This window comes from Geotrypetes seraphini, chromosome 13 (assembly GCF_902459505.1).
Source record: "Geotrypetes seraphini chromosome 13, aGeoSer1.1, whole genome shotgun sequence".
NCBI classification, from domain to species: Eukaryota; Metazoa; Chordata; class Amphibia; order Gymnophiona; family Dermophiidae; genus Geotrypetes; species Geotrypetes seraphini.
In genome coordinates this window covers 12,308,236-12,325,848 of record NC_047096.1, presented here as the reverse complement: position 1 = coordinate 12,325,848, position 17,613 = coordinate 12,308,236, and the positions used below count along the sequence as shown (strand labels likewise).

At 41.3% G+C, this 17,613-nt stretch overlaps 1 protein-coding gene across 2 annotated transcripts in view; it reads left to right on the top strand.

Moving 5' to 3' along the window:
• MAPK14 (mitogen-activated protein kinase 14) overlaps nucleotides 1-6,727 on the top strand; it is an 82,525-nt gene extending 75,798 nt beyond the window's left edge. For both annotated transcript variants that reach the window (XM_033917336.1, XM_033917335.1), the window contains exons 11-12: nucleotides 3,164-3,337; nucleotides 3,828-6,727. In XM_033917336.1, coding sequence (XP_033773227.1) covers nucleotides 3,164-3,337; nucleotides 3,828-3,883 — 230 coding nt within the window. In that variant the 3' untranslated portion in view covers nucleotides 3,884-6,727. The remainder of the gene's footprint in view (nucleotides 1-3,163; nucleotides 3,338-3,827) is intronic.
• Nucleotides 6,728-17,613: the final 10,886 nt, after the last annotated feature.

Sequence of the window (17,613 nt, the reverse complement as noted above, 5' to 3'; positions counted from 1 at the left end):
GGACAGGCGTGTGGATTTCATCCTTAAGCACCTCTTTTGATTTGGCTGTGGCCGGTGTCAAGGCAACGACAGCCTCGTCCTTCATTGCTCAGGTGTGCCACTCCAAACTACGCCATGACCCTGGTGTGCTGCCAAGCTGGGCGCTTATTCAGTGTCCACCCGGAGGATGCTGTGGCTTAGGCAGTGATCTGGGGACACCTCTTCTAAGGCCACCCTGAGCAAGTTGTCCTTTAAGGGACAGCTTCTGTTCACCCAGGGTCTGAATGACCTCATGGCAAGTGTACAATACCGCAAACCCAAGGTTTTGCCCGGGAAAAGGTCATGTTCTGCCAGGAGTTTGGGGCATTCTAATTTTTGTTTGTTTTAACATCCTCACCAGTACCCCAGACCTCCCTCCTCAGGGCAGAGATACCCTTCATCCTCCATACTCCATTTTGGGGGGAGGATAGTTGTCTGAAGTCCTCTCCCCTAAGAAACAGTTCTGACATCAGGCCTCTGGTCCCTCTCCCGTGAATTGTGAGGGGGGCTGTCAGCCTTCCTGGCAGAACGGGAGACCTTCACATCCAACTGCTGAGTCTTAGAGTTACTCCGCGACAGGCTCAAATTGGAGTTTCTCCATCCTCTTTCAGAGTACATTCTAGATTTCCGTGCAGGCCATGGTCTGCAGACTGTTCGATCTTGCGGCAATCTAGCCCGTGCCAGAGGGCGACTTGGGCTCTGGGAGATACTCAATATACTTCATCATTTCAAAGCAAAGCTCCAAAGATTGGAGACCGATCCTGGATCTCAAAGTGGTCAATGAGGCACTGAAAGTGCCCCGCTTCTGCATGGAGACAGTACGTTCCGTCATTGCCTTGGTGGCACCGGGGGAGTTTCTGGATCTCGTATCCCCATTTTTCCGGCATACAGAAAGTTTCTGTGGTTTCACGTCCTGGAGCAGCACTTTCAGTTTGCGGCTCTTCCCTTTGTATTGGCAACGACACCCAGGACTTTCACCAAGGTGATGGTGGTAGTGGCAGCGAATCTCTGTTCTCTGGGTGTCCTGGTCCATCCGTATCTGGACGATTGGCTGACCAGAGCTCCCCCTTGAGGGATCCAGGCAGTTTAGCAGGTGGTTCACTTGCTGCAGCATCTGGGCTGGGTGAACAACTTTCAGAAGAGTCACTTGGAGCCCATTTAGGATTTGGAGTACCTGGGGTCCACTTTCACACGGGACAGAACAAAGTGTTCCTTCCCATATCCTGTCAAAAGCAGATTCCAAAAGTCATTGGAGAACTTTTGGTTACTCAGACTGATGGCCTGGCAGTATCTTCAGGTCCTGGGGTTCATGGTAGCAAATATCGATGTAGTTCCGTGGGCCAGAACCAGACTACGTCCCTTGCAGGAGACTCTTGTCCCGCTGGAATCCACAGCAGGATTCATTGCTTGCCCTCCTGCCTTCTACGGCGGCAGCGCACAGCAGCAAGGTGTGGTGCTTGCATCCCTTATCACTGCCCAGGGACCTTCCGCTGCAGATTTCAGATTGGGTGACTTTCAACAGATGCTAGTCTCTCTGGCAAGGGGGGAGGCAATCTGTATGTTTGTTCTATGCAGGGCCGGTGGTCGATCAATCGCCTGCAACTGAGGGCAATTCGGCTGGCCCTCTTGCATTTCGGACAATGCTACAACAGTGGCTTACGTCAACCAGCAGGGGGGCATGAGGAGTCCCTCCTTGAGCATGGGGCTCAGTTGCTCTTTTTCTGGGCAGAAAGACACCTGGTAGCACTGTCTGCGGCTCACATTGATAACGTTCAGGCAGATTTTCTCAGTTGCCAGACACTGAACTCTGGAGAGTGGTCTCTCTCCCGGAGAGCATTCGAGTGCATAGTGCACCAATGGGGGGCACCAGTGTTCAACCTCATGGCAACCGTGGTGAACAAGATAGAGATGGATTAGAGTGGCCATTTCTGTCGCTTATGTAGCGGCTGGAAAGAAGCCCCCTCTCGGGGTGTGGGCTCATTCTACTAAAGGGGCCAAGTCTTCAGCGGTGTCTCTGAGTGCAATTTGCAGGGCTACTACGTGGTTCCCCTTACACATGTTCACCAAGTTTTACAGGTTTGATGTAGCAGCCAAGCATGATGCCGCTTTTGGTGCCTTGGTGTTGGCAGTGAGCTCATGAGTCCCACCTTGATGTTTTCAGGACTGCTCTGTTATGTCCCAATGGTCCCAGAATAAAGGGGGATTGTACAAGAACAAAAGATTAGGTTCTTATCTTTGCTAATCTTCTTGTAAATCCTCCCTTTATTCCGGGAACCCATCCTTTGTATTCCTGATTCGCTAATCGCCTGCCTTGAAGTACTGGTAAGCAGGATTTAAGTTTCAGAACAGCCTTTATAAGATTGCCAGCTGACTGGATCTAGCACTAAATTTTTTTGGGAGAGGGGGGTCCCTGGTTTAGTGCCCCCTTCTGATAGTGCAGATTGTGTCTCCCTATAGCACTGTTTTTGTCGTTCAGGTTTCTAATGTTTCATAACCTGTTTTTTAGTTTTCCTTGTTACTGTTTTGCAGATGTTAATATGAGCAAAATTGATTTTTTTAGCAGGGAGTTCCACATTTCCCTCTCTTTCATGATTATTATCTTCTGTAGATGTTTCTGGCTGTTTGACGATGGACTGGTGTCCAAGGGGCATGCTCCAGGATATGCTAGCAAAGGGAGGAGTTAAGACTTCAATCATCTGAGGCTTCCTACAGTGCCTGGTGGCAAAGGATGCATAACCCAATGGTCCTGGAATAAAGGGAGGCTTTACAAGAAAAAAAATAACTAAAAGTAAGAACCTAATCTTTCGGTAAAATACTGCCACGCTAAACCTTCTGGAACCAGTTTAGCAACCATCATTAAGGTCATGGTAAGCGCAGGGTTATAGCCTTCCCTCCTTTAAACAAGTGATTATTGAGCCATTCTAATACCAACACGAAATAACTTTAATCCAAATGGTAAACATAGCCCTAAATTTATTTGTATACTCACTATATAGGGACTTGAGGGGGGATTTGTAAACACGGGTGTTAGGATTTCTTTAGATTTCAAATATTCAAATGGAAAATACATAGGAGGAGTTCCTTCAAACTTTGCAGGCTGCCTGTTTTACTACCTTTTTCCTCTCTCTTTACTATATGATTGTAGCTGTAGACCTGCTTGAGAAGATGCTGGTGCTGGACACAGATAAGCGGATCACTGCTGCACAGGCCTTGGCCCATCCCTACTTTGCACAGTATCATGACCCAGATGATGAGCCTGTGGCAGACCCCTATGACCAGTCTTTCGAAAGCAGGGATCTGGAGATAGAAGAATGGAAAAGTGAGTCACAGACGAGAAAAAAATAAAATAAAACAATGTACTTTTAACAGGTGTATCACCAAGTACCAATGCTTTTCTTTTATCTTTTCCAACTGATCGTGTTTTGTTTTGTTTTTTTGGGGGGAGAGGCATCATTTTCTCAGAAGCTTGAATTTCTTCTGCTTTCTCTGTCATTTTTTATCTATGATAAAATTTGGTATGTTGAATCTACACTAAACATTGAACAATTGTAATTTTTGGGCATGTTGGTTATTTGAAAGGGAATGGAGGGGAAATTTGCTATTTAACTTTTTTGTTGTTGAAGGCACTCAGGGGGGGGGGTTTCCATGCCTTTTCTAATTTTCTTATCTCCTATTTTTTTGGTGATTCCCCCCACCCCCTGTAAATGTCATGCTAGATTTTTCACAATTATAGATCATCCTTTCTGCTTCTGTTCCTGGATCTTCATTTCTCATGCTTACTTGCTCTTAATCTTGAACTTTAATTACAGGTTTGACCTACGACGAGGTGCTCAGCTTTGAACCTCCAGCAGACATGGAGTCCTAAGGACCAGCTTGGGTTCTGTTTCATTCAAGTGCCTCATTTCTCAACCATTCTCCTTGGTGGTGGCATTGAGGGAGAGGGTGGTTTTGTTTGTTTTTTTTGGGGGGGAGTGTGGGAAGGATAGAAAAAAGAGTTTATATAGAAACAATATATAAACCTGCAGCATGCATGCATCCCTCTTTCATTTTTGTCTACATCCTCTGGCACTTTGTGCCTTCTTGCTTCAGCTAGTGAAAGAGAGAACTGGGACTAATTTTGCCTTGCCCACCCCCACCATTACCACCATCACTGTTGAGACACCTTCTGCCATGCAGAGAAAGCAAGCCAAGATTGTCTGTAATGTTTGCACCTGCATGATAGGATAACACATTTACAGGCATATATCTGACTGCCTTTTGATGTGTATTGTGGGAATAATACATATTTTTTGGTTTATGGAGTGTGCTATGCATTTGCTGTAATTTTTGATCAATGTGTGTGGCAGGAAAGATGAACAGTTACTTAGTACTGGACTGAGAAGTCCCCTGCTTCTTAAGAATGATGGCCTGGTGAGAAGTCTTAAACTCTAGCAGTATTTGTGCCTTAAAGAAAGGGGAGGAAGGGTGTGAAGGCTGATTCTGCAGCTTTACACTGATGGAATATTGCTGCTACTAGACCCAACTCCAACCATCATGAGTTATGAATATGACACGACTGCCCCAAAGTGTGCCTGTTCTATAGAAACATGATGGCAGATATAGGTCAAATGGCCCAGCCGCAGTAACCATGAGCTGTTCCTCAGTTTATCAGCTGACGAGGCTCACTATTTAGCATCTCATAAAGTATATTGTCAGCAGCATGTATGTTTTGTTTATCAGATAGGGGAGGCTCATTATGCAGCACTTCAAAAGATGTTGCATCTGCTGCCTTTTGGCCTGTGTGGATCAACTTGTCCCAGGATACGGTACTGCACTTAGGTAGTCTTCCTTCCTTTCCTCCTCTTGGTGCACTTAACTAACCTGCTTTCTTCACTTTATCTGGAAAAAAATAGATGATCTAATAGCTGTAATGGCAGATGCTTGATGGAATACAGAGGTCCACCTCACTTTTTATTCCCTGACCTTTTTATTTTTAAATTTAGCATTTATTTCAAAACAAAATTGTAACATTATAGTTCAATACCTTTCATGTATATCTAACAGAGGCAATTGTAAATTAATTCAACTTTTGAACATTACAGTGCAATTTGATCTACTACCCCATTCAGTTTTCTTTACACTCCTCAGTGTTAGAGGCTACTATTTCGCCCCCACCTATCATTTTTCTGTTATTGAACACTTATAGTTAGTTTTCTTTCCTTTTTAAAGGAGTCTTGAATATTTTGCTTTCAAATATTCCCTTATCTGAAGAGGAGAATTTATCCTGCAGAAAAAGCAATGAGGGCTTGTGAGCTAAAAGAGCCTCCAAGGAGAATTGTTTCTGAAGAAGATACATAAAACAAAAAAATTACCATACTGGATCAGACCAATATCCTGCTTCCAACAGTGGCTAATCCAGGTCACAAATACCTGGCAAGATTCCAAAATAATTGATTCCATGCTGACTATCCCAAGGGATAAGCAGTGGATTTTCAAAGTCTACCTTAATTATGGAGTTTGTGGACTTTCATCCCAAACTGAAGAAAGCAAATTGCAAAGAAAAGCAAGAGATTTCCTTTTGTGTTTCCATTTAGCTAAGTGGCTCTTAAATGTATTTGTGTTACACACTTTTTATGTAACATGTTAATAGTATCATCTGCTTTGTGCAGGAAGAAGAGATTTTTGGCAGTTTTTTGTGAGATGTTAAGCAAATTTGTGGTAGTGTTCTTTGTTTACTGCAGGAATTGAAATATGCATATCTATATCAGATGGTTGGAGAGTAGAGCAAACAGAATCTGGCTCAGGCCCTTGGATTGTGTGACTTCCTGAGTCTGTCCCTGCCCCAAAATTTGCAATAGACTGAGAGGGCCATTCCAGTTTTTCATCTTTCCAAGGTATATAAAATTGAGTATCTTTTGTGATTATGTAATGTCTATAAAATACTGTGCAACATTAACTATGGGTGTGGGAGATGAGGCAAAGAAATGGAGGATACACACAGTTTTCTAGAGCTAAACTGTGATCTACCTTTCTCAAAGCATGGGAAAGATATAGGGGAAATTACTCTGGGACACACAGTATAAGGTATTCCACTGTAAATGTTGATGTATTGAGTTCTAGACATCATTGTAATTTTCCATATAGATGCCATCCTTGAGTCCACACAAGCAATATTTTAGTATTGGTATTTTATGTGTGTGCATGAAGATGTGTGCAAGTCTGTGTGTGAGATATTGGTAAGACTGTTGGATTACAAATAGATGCAGACACTAATTGGAGAATAGGCCCTGCCACTTCCTGCTCTTGTGCAGTCACTAAGGATTTTTTTTTTTTTTTTAATCCAGCATGTGTGATATAATCCCAGGACGGGTATTGTGACTCACTGCATACACAGTCAACCAGGAGAGTTTGACCATAGGCTGTAACATGAGGACCAGTGATGTTGCCTCCTGGCCCCTTAATCTTCCAAGTCTGACTATAACAGCCATTGTCATTCACTGCTTGCTGTCTTTCACCCAGGTGCTTCACAGCTGGGTGCTGTCATACCCAACTTGTTTGCTGTCACTGAGATGCTTCTGAATTGTGTCTAATGTTAAGAGAAGATGCATTAATATAGGAGAGAGAAATTGCTATTTTCATGTACCTATGGTGTTTACTATTTTCATTTCTGTAATGATACAAGATGTTACACAATACCACTGGTTAAATAAAACATTATTTTTCAAATGTATTGGGTTTATGTCACAATTTTTCTCAATTGTCTCTTAATTTAAGCTCATGTACGTGTCTTCATCTTTAGTCTAGTAGTTGACATTAACTATTTAGAAAGAAAAACAAAACAAAGCATTTATGCATACAGTATATTTTTTCCTCTTTAATTTCCTAATGAAAGAAATATTTGAAAAGAGCTAAAATTGTAAAGGTATTGATGCTCATGAAGAATGATGCAAAACAGAGGGTTTCAACCCAGTCCTTGGGACTTACTCTAGCCATTTATTGATTAGGATTTATTTAATAATAACTTTATTTTTCTGTACCGCCACAATCTTGCGACTTCTAGGCGGTTCACAAAGAAGAAGAGCTGTACAATCAGCGAATTACAGAAGATGAATACAAGGTGGTTGAAAGGAAAATTATACATAGGTTAAATTATAAGAAATTAACTATTTTACATCTTACAATTGAAAATAGTCTGACACCAGCGAATATCAGGATACAATTATGAAGAGGGCATTTTAGCAGACAGGGAATGTGTGAGGAAAAAATTCAGGATAAGGTGTGGAAGTTATGTTCGCGGGAGAGTGTCTGGCTAGCACAAGAATTTCTTAAAGTGGTCTTTAGTTCTTTCCGGAAGATGCTATAGGTCAACTGCCCTTTTTTTTTTTTTTTTTACTACACTCAAGGCGATATACGTTAAGAATAAGTCAAACAGAGACAATTACAGCAGTAAAGTAAAAATGTTTAAATAATGCAAGATATGATGTATGCGATATTACAATGCCAGCACAATATGCAATAAAACATAGGGTGTAAGCAAAGATGGTACCTATACTGTAGATAAGATTAACAAAAGTTCCATAGTGTTTCCAGACCAGCACAGATGGGTACGTGCACTCCAACCAGAAGGTGGAGACTGAGAATAACTAAACACTGATTCCTAGTTATAAGCCTGCTGTGCAGTCCCTTAAGCCAGCCAGCTTTTTGCAGTCCTGTTCAGGTATAGGGTTGTTGTTTTTTTTTAAAGACTAAGTGGTTTGGTTATCTGTTTTTACAAAAAAAATATCAAATTTTCCCTCTTGGGGCCATTCTGTGTAGAGTGCGTTGGACTGGGGTTGAAGCCTGAGGGGGGTCTCTTTAGACCTGGGGGTGTCATACCCGAGTGGCCGGGTCCCTCCTCCTTTCCCCTATGTCCCGTTAGGCACTTTTAATTGTATGCCTTGGTTATGCTTCTCTACCTATTGGATAGACAACCAGTCTGGAGTGTTGGTGGGGGATCTGCTCTTGATTTAGAAGCGTCATTAAAAACATGACGGCAGATAAAGACCAAATGAACATAAGAATAGCCTTACTGGGTCAGACCAATTGTCCATCAAGCCCAGTAGCCCATTCTCATGGTGGCCAATTCAGGTCACTAGTACCTGGCCAAAATTCAAAGAGTAGCAACATTCCATGTTACCAATCCAGGGCAAGCAGAGGTGTTTTAATAACAGACTATGGACTTTTCCTCCAGGAATTTGTCCAAACCGTTCTTAAAACCAGCTACACTATCCACTTTTAGCACAACCTCTGGCAACACGTTCCAGAGCTTAATTATTCTGAGTGAAAAAATATCTCCTCCTATTGGTTTTAAAAGTATTTCCCTGTAACTTCGAGTGTCCCCTAGTCTTTGTAATTTTTGACAAAGTGAAAAATCGATCTACTTGTACCCATTCTACTCCAACTCAGGATTTTGTAGACTTCAATTATATCTCCTTTCAGCCTTCTCTTTTCCAAGCTGAAGAGCCCTAACATCTTTAGTCTTTCCTCATATGAGAGGAGTTCCATCCCCTTTATCATCTTGGTCACTCTTCTTTGAACCTTTTCTAGTGACGCAATACTCCAGATGAGGTTGCACCATGGAGCGATACAGAGGCATTATAATATTTTTAATCTTGTTAACCATCCCTTTTTAAATAATTCCTATCATCTTGTTTGCCTATCCAGTCTGCTCATCTGCAGCAACCACTGTCTTCTCTCCTTAAAAGATTCCATGTATCCTACTTATTCCCATTCTCTCCTCTCTGAGATCCCGTCACCATTTTTCTCCATCTTCTTTTCCTTTATCTTCTCATGCCTAGATCCCTCCCCCCTTTTTCTATCCCTTTTACTTCTTCCTAGCACTATCATGATTAAGGCTTCCTTACCCCCAACAAAACAGAAACTAAATTAACCAGTTGCACCAAAATTATCAGAAAACAACTTAATTTGATATTCTACTTTATTGAAAGAAACACTAAGCATGCAGAGCAAATATGCTCCCTAACTGCCCCAGAATTTTGAAAAATTTGCCTCACCAAAGCTGCCAAGATCTGTTACTGAATTTTTAGTCATTTTGAAGAGCTCTCCAAACATAAGCCAAAATATTTAAGGAAGAGAGAATTACATTTTTGTCCTTGATACTATGGTTCGTTTATGGAGTTGTTGCTTGATCCACAGTGGTAGTTATGTTTCTTGCACTGTGATGTCCTGGCACCCACTTAATGTCCAAAAATGCAGGTTAGCTTGATAACCTTGACCTGTTATATAAATAAGCACGAGATCTGTGTTTCACTGTTGGTTCTTTGCTCTTCAGTTATGGGTGGCTGCTGATTAAAAAAGCAGTCACAGCCCCAAGAAGAAAACAGAAGCACTTGTATATGACCACCTGAAAGGCTGAGCTCAAAATAAATCCCTAAAACAAAAAGAGCACATAAAGTAACTAGAGAATGACACGGGGAAAAAATTTGTCCCCATCCCCGCAAGCCATATGATAACCATCCGCACAAGCCTCAGATATATTATACTAAACTTAAGAAAGAAACTATATTTTGTAAAATTGTCATTTTATAAGCATAAATAATACACAGCAAGGATCAACAAAACCCCTGTCTCCCATCCCCTTCACAAATATCCCTTCCCCCTATCGAGAAAACTGAATAAGCCAAATTATTACAGAATACTACACAGAAAAATCATGCTAACAGAATACCAGTGTCGCACATAACAGGACTGTTAGGGGAGTGCAACTAGGGCAACTGCCCCCTGGTCAGAGAGAGCCCAAGCCAGCTGGAAGCTAAAGAAACACCTTGTGTTGTCTCGTCATTTATTCTTCAAATCACGTTGATCTCAGGTGCTGGTCTCTGTTTTCTTTCGTCTTCTCTTAACTCATTTGCCAGGGTCTCCTGACCATTTGCCATTTCTTCTTTCTCCATGCTCACCATCCATCTTCTATCTCTGTGTATGTATTGTTCCCCATGATCAGCATCTCCCTTCTCTATGTCTCCTATACTTCCGTTTCTAGCATTTCCCCTATGCCCATCTCCCTGCCTTCATCTCACCATCCTCTCCTCCTGTTATCCTATGTACAGTATCACTCCTCTATTTTATATTTTCTTATGCTTAAGAATAATTGTTGGGTATAAGGGGGGAAGGGACATTTGATGTGAATTAGACTGATGGAATATTAAGTGATGTTAAAGTGTAAAGTGATTGTATCTTATGTTGCACTTATTGAAAGTTTTTAAAAATGAATAAAGAATATATAAAAAAAAAAGAAATGCATGTTTGCTCATCGACTATTGAGCTGCATTTTGAGTTGATTTGCACTCAAAAAGAAGCACATCCATCACTGCATTGATTAACAATTCTATCTACTTTAGTTTCACCATTGTTACAATTACCTATCCATTGCTTAAAGAACTTTAAATAACTTTCTAATTTATCGGTTTTGCAACTTTATAATTTCTTTTTTTTTCTAAATTCTTTATTCATTTTTTCATGTTACATCAAGTACACAATATTACATCATTTAAAACTTTTACATATTACTTGAATTTCTTTCTATTGTCATCGTAAATACATAAATTTATTCCCTCCCTACCCATCCTTCCCACAAAAATTTCAATAAAAATTATCATATAAATATTGTATTCTTATCTATTGATTAAACCTTTAATAGAACTTTATACCATCCCCTCCCCCTATGTATAAATATAATGTCAATGGAAAATGATGTCTAATCATTACAATAATTTGTCAATGGCCTCCAAATCTTTCAATTATAATTTCAATTATGTGCTGTAAAAAAACATTTGCTTTGTTTAGTATGCCAGAGCTAAAAAAAAGTTTGAGAGACACTGATTTAAACAATACAACAATAGAAAGCATATAATGGAGTGTGTTTTCATGTTACTTGACTTTGCCTCATAGTCTCGGAAGGCTGATGAAGCTATACCATTACTCAGTACAGTACACTAGGTGTTGGTTTTTGACTGCTTTCCTATTACTACTGAGCTTTTGTCCTTTCCCAAGTCTGCCCGCTACCGTTTTCAACATGTATATCAAAGGTAAAGTATTATGAGCCCCCTTCCCCCCAAAAAAAACCCCAACCTTTGCCAATCTTGAGCAGTATATATGGAACTATTGTTTTCTAGTAGCCCTGGAGTAGATAAGAAAGTTAGACTGCATGATAAGTGAGACCTTGTGGGCTACACTTAGAACCAGAGACCAAAATGTATTGTAGATAAACGTGCCGATGTGATGTGGCACTAAAAGGTCATGGATTCCATAAATCAAGTAGCATACAAATTAAGGAAAACTGCATTCTAGAATCTCCATGGACTGAAGTTTAGTATTGTAAACAGTTTAGTAGGGCTGGGTTTGTTTGTCTTAGACAGGAAAGGGAGTAATTTTAATTTCCATACAAGGCTAGGAGGAGTAGAGCAATGCATCTTTAATATCCACCTGAACATGTGCATAAGCGATTTAGAAATGTTAAGGGCAATTAGGTTACTAAATATGGAAACCCAATTATTATGGGAGATTTAAATTATCTATTTAAATGAAGAATGAGCAATACTCCACACCATGATGGTCTTCTAATATCCAACCAAGTCCAAACTTCTAGTTAGATTTAATAAACTTTGTGGAGAGAAGGAAAAAAAAGACTTCAAAGTCAACATCTCAACCAGCTTCCTCGTAGTGTCCTGTTGTATGTTGGGAAAATGTATTATCTGTATGCCAGAGAAAAATTCCACTGATTAAAAGGCAAATATGAAAACCAAAACTAGAAGACCTTTAACCCACCCATGTTTGTGCCTTAAAATAATTAATAATACAGTAAATTTGTGTCTTCAAAACATTCAAGAACACTAAAAATTAGTAGCAAAAAGAATAATTATCTTAGGGGTACTTTTACTAAGCTGCGGTAAAAAGTGGCCTTAGTGTGCCCTTACTTGGGGTTTCCCACACACTCTAAAGCTATTTATTTTTACTGCAGCCATAAAAATTGCCCTTTTTATAATTAATTGGCAATGCACTAATGTTGCCATTAGCACGCAGCTATTTAAAAAATATGTGTGAGCACATACTGCCTGTTGCTTTCAACTCTTAAGTCCCATTTACTGTCAGATACCCATATATATTGTATCATTCCTTCTACCAGAAACCCCCCCAACCCTGAGCTGTCCTGTCTGTCCAAATTAGTTTGTAAGCTCTTATGAGCAAGGACCTTCTATTCAGTATTAAATGTACAGCACTGTGTACCCCTTTCAGTGCTATAAGAACATAAGAATTGCTGCTGCTGGGTCAGACCAGTGGTCCATCCTGCCCAGCAGACCGTTCACGCAGCGGCCCCCAGGTCAAAGACCAGTGCTCTAAGTGAGTCCAGTCTCACCTGCGTATGTCCCAGTTTAGCAAGAACTTGTCTAACTTTGTCTTGAATCCCTAGAGGGTGTTTTCCCCTACAACAGACTCCGGAAGAGCGTTCCAGATCTCCACCACTCTCTGGGTGAAGAAGAACTTCCTTACGTTTTTACAGAATCTATGCCCTCTCGTTCTCCCAGTAGTAGGCTCATGCACTATCTGTGCTGGGCAAGCTGTATCAGGGAAATACACATTACCACACCAGCTCTTCAAAATTATCTCTGACCAATGATAATATGATAATATCAATTTTTTTCACAAACAATGGGACACTTATGAAGTTGGTTGCTCTGCTAGCTTTTTTTTATTTTGTCTTCATGCTTCATTTTCTGGCAAAATTTATTAAGTCTGCTTAGAAATTTGAACCGTCTAGAAGCGCTTACCACACATTCATTGAGTAGTTAATTTATTTAGATTTCAGTTATTCTAATATGGAGTGAATTTCTCATTAGGGCATATTTGGACAGTAAAATTTCTAGATCAGGGCTACCCAAACTGTGGGTTATGAATAGAGTTTTGCAGAGAGATGTAATTTGGTGACTCTGGTCTCTCTCCCCACCCCGTCCCCCATCATATACCCAAGTCACATTTAAAAGATTTTGTAAATTCAAGCAAAATATCAAATACATCCTATAACTCATTAAAATTTAACCGAATAAGCATAACTTTATTAAATATGTAAGAAAACCATACTATTAACATGAACTGTAAGAAAACAATTATTTCAAACTATGATAAAAAAATAAATAAACCATCTATCTACAGAGCCAGAATTCGGCACCTTTTTACATTCCTTGATTGTTCGTCTTGAAACTGAAAAGAACATTCTGATTATGGGCTAGAGCAGGGGTGTCCAACCTGCGACCCCGGTCGAGGGTGATGCAGTGTTTTCCTCTGCTGCCCCTCGGTGTTTACCGTCTTGCCGGCTCCCTCCTCTGTTTTGCTGCAGCGCTTCCGCGGCCCCAGAAACATTTTTTTCGGTCAATATGGCCCAGGGAAGTCAAAAGGTTGGACACCCCTGGGCTAGAGATTCACTAAGGACACCGATCGTGTCCCGACCACTTTGCGACCCCAACCAGATTCGATCATGCAAATGAGGGGAAATGGCCTGCAAAGTAGAAAGGCAGCGATTCACTAAATTGAAAAAGGAACACCGACTGGGCTGGCCAATCAAAAAAGAAGCGACTGCTGAGGCCCAGTCGCTCACGTCCTTACCGACTCTTCTGCCTCACTTTTGAAATTCAGATCAAGCTGCAAGTTAAAAAAAACCCAACAAAAAAAACTAGAGAATATTTTCTTCTCCTTTAATTTGTTAGGAATATCCTATCCAATGTGCTTTGCAAGGTTTGAAATCAAGCGGGGAGTTTCTGTTGTTGCTTCAGTAAACAGGAAAACTTTCTTTGAGACACCGAATCAGCTGAGGCACATCTCCTGTTCTCTGCCGCCCTTACCCGCAGTGCGAGCCCGCAGGTTTAAAGCAGGGCTGCACTGCGGGGAAGGGTGGCAGAAAGGAGAATCGGGGGTGGCACGGGCTCGCAAAAAGGAAAAGAATCAATTATCAGCCACCGGGGATTAATGCCAAGCAGAATATGTTGCCGATAGGAAAACTTCTTACTAGACACAATTCATAAAAACTGTAGAAGTTTACTGGCAACAGGGATTGCAAACTTCTTCCCATCCTTTACATATCCAGCTCCTTAGGAAAGTTTTATAGCAAAAGTGCACAAGGGAATCCAGTACTTCAATGAGCAATATACTCAAGTCATATCAAGAAATGAGATTAAATGTAATGGCCCAGTTTCACTGCAATAAAGGTTTCCAGCTCGTCCTTGCGCGGAGAGCATGCACAGACCATCTACAGGCAAAGAAGATGGGCTGTGCATGCGTTGGGATCGCTCTTCAGCGATCCGTGTGGTTGGTTTGGGGACGTACCTCCGATTGCAATAATTTGCATGAGGATGTGTTGTGAATCAGTCGCCCGGCCACGGATCGGATCGGATCGGTGGGCTTAGTGAATCTAATCCTATGTGCTGATAACGGGTGTTCCAGTCAGGTACTCATAGAAGATGTGTCAGTTTTGGCCATACATGGAACCTTTGATGCCAGTAGGTAGTAAGAGACAAGCATAATTCCTCGTCTGAGCTCCATATGTATGTATCCACTTTGATCACACAAGCTGTTTCCTGGCTCTTTAAGAAAAGAAAAAAAACCTGCCTCCGAGTCTTCTAGTTTTCAAACTTGTGTTGATTTGCTGTCAGTGTGCGCAGTCTGTTTATGGCACTGTTCCACCTTTCTTGTTAACAATTTTGTAAGTGATATTGCTGAGGATCAACTTCAGGTTTTGCTGGCTGAAGTCCGTGAGAGAGTACAAGACTGAGATTATGACCCGTGCAATCTATCCAGACCTCATTCAAATGCTGCTTTCATATTAACAAAAAACACTACCCACAAAAGATAATAGAAATCTATCAATGACAGCTTTACATATGATAGGATAGCTCAGAGCCATGCAGGGGCATCAAGGAGGGAGAACCCTCCAACCACATCATGATCTGCCTTTGCACCCAGAGGTTGTGAGTTCAAATCCCAGTGAATCCTTGTGACCCTGTGCAAGTCACCAAATCCTCAAATACACACCACTTTGAAGGCCAAAGGCAATATACAAATTCCCTTTCCACTGTACCCCTTCTAATCAAAGGAACATGGAGGATTTGGTCAATTTTGAGTGGAATTCTAGAAAGAATATCCGACTACCAAGTCTGTAGACCCAATCATTGCTTAATCCAGTGGTCCCCAAACCTGTCCTGGGGGACCCCCAGCCAGTCAGGTTTTCAAGATATCCCTAATGAATATGCATGAGAGAGATTTGCATATAATGGAAGTGGCAGGTATGCAAATCTCTCTCATGCATATTCATTAGGGATATCTTGAAAACCTGACTGGCTGGGGGGATTTGCATATAATGGAAGTGACAGGTATGGCTTAATCCTTCATGCGTTTAAACTGATATTAAAAAAAATTCCAAAACTTTTTTGAGAGAAATATACCGTTCATTGCTTCTCCTTTAGCAAGAACAGTTGATTAAAGTGCTGGTTGGTTTCCTGACACAGAGTAACGAAACGTGCCATGTCGAAAACCAAGAAACCAAGTTTTAGCTGAGTCACTTTTTGCACATATTTAATAAATTTGAGATATTCACCATAAATATTTTTTGAAAAAATTTTTTTTTTTAAAATCGGCTTAAATGTATGAAGGATTAAGCAATGATTGGGTCATGATGTGGTTGGAGGGTTCTATGCCCCTGCAACACGTTCCAGAGCTTTATTCCCTGAGTGAAAAAAAAATTTCCTCCTATTGGCTTTAAAAGTATTTCCCTGTAACTTCATTGAGCATCCCCTAATCTTTGTAATTTTTGACGGAATGAAAAATTTATCCACTTGTACCCATTCTACTCCACTCAGGATTTTGTAGACTTCAATCCTATCTCCCCTCAGCCATCTCTTCTGTCCAAATACAACAATTTTGGGCAATCATATGGCCCTATTTAAGTGCCTTATACTGGACATCTTGGACCCCAAATCCAAACATGTGTCTGTTGGATAGATGATGGTAATAAAGCCACAGGATTATCCCTATGCAAATCGGCTCTCATCAAAGCAGTGAATACATGATACCCTTCCAATCTGTCCATTTTGGTACTATTTTCTTGCCTGATGCATTTTCTGGCTTTCATTTTAACTGCATTATCAGACATGTGAATGAGACTAGCTTGGTGGAGATTATACTCTACCAAAATGCTTGGAAACAAATTGACAAATATTTTCACCAATTTATCAATGATATCCCCTTGTTGCTCAAATTACTGAATATTACATGGATATTCATCAAGGTGTGCTCCTCACAATTTTATTTTTTTTTGTTATGCTGAGGTGTTGGTGTCAGGTTTCTGAGTCAATGTGTATACAGTTTAGGGACATAATCTGCCCCCTCTCATTCCCCTGATACAGGGGTAAGGAACTCCAGTCCTCGAGAGCCGTATTCCAGTCGGGTTTTCAGGATTTCCCCAATGAATATGCATTGAAAGCAGTGCATGCAAATAGATCTCCTGCATATTCATTGGGGAAATCCTGAAAACCCGACTGGAATATGTCTCTCGAGGACCAGAGTTCCCTACCCCTGCCCTGATTGTAACGACTTTTTTTTTTATCCCCATTATTGTGGATTTTTGCTGATTTCTGTGTGTTTCCTGTTGTCCCTGTCCCCATGCACGCCTCTAGTTATGACCCAGAGCAGAAGTGCATAGGTTGTGCTGCACCTTGGCAGAGTTGCAGATGTTGCTGTGGATAGTCATGGCCCCAAAATGATTGGCGAGTGCTATTCTTATTCTAGGACCCCCTGATGAAGGTTGTCCGAAACACGGACCGTGTTGGGTCCCTTGTTTGGTAAAAAAGTTTTTAGATATATTTTGGTTGTCACAATAAATTTTGCCTATATGGTTGTCCATATCTGCAGTTTTGTTTTGTTTGTTCCTGGTTGTTGTTGTTTTTTTTTTACTGCAGACAAGGTTGGACCTTCCTTCGCCTTTGGTTCTATTCTTATTCTAGATACCATAAATGACTGATTCTAGACGGGGAGGGGAATGGGATTTGAAATACTGCTTGGACGAGGTATATTAAGCAGTTTACAAACATTTTCCCTATCTGTACCTGGGGCCCTGGAGGATGAAGTGACTTGCCCAGAGTCACAAGGAGCAGCGTGGGATTTGAACCCACAACCTCAGGGTGCTGAGGCTGTAGTTCTAACCACAGTGGCGTGTTTTTTAGCTTTAGTTTTTGGTGGTTTGGGGTTATTTAACAGACTCGTGAATGGTGTGGAAAAGAGAATCGATCAAATCTACAGCTTACAAAGCAGTTCAAGCGCAAGTGGTAGCTAAAGCCCGATGTGGACTCACCTGCGAGTGGCTCCAATGAATCCAGGTGCTGGAGCTCCAGGAAGGGTGGGTGAAGTCTGAACAAGTTCACCTTTGTGCACGCAATCGGAAGGAGCGGCGCCCTTTTTGCAAGCCTCCTGCCACCTGAGATTGGAGCCTCTGCGGCTGACAGCCCGCCCTCGGGGCCAGGGAGGAGGAGAGCGACTCGGGGCAGGGCGGACCCCACCGGGAACCTGCAGAGCTCC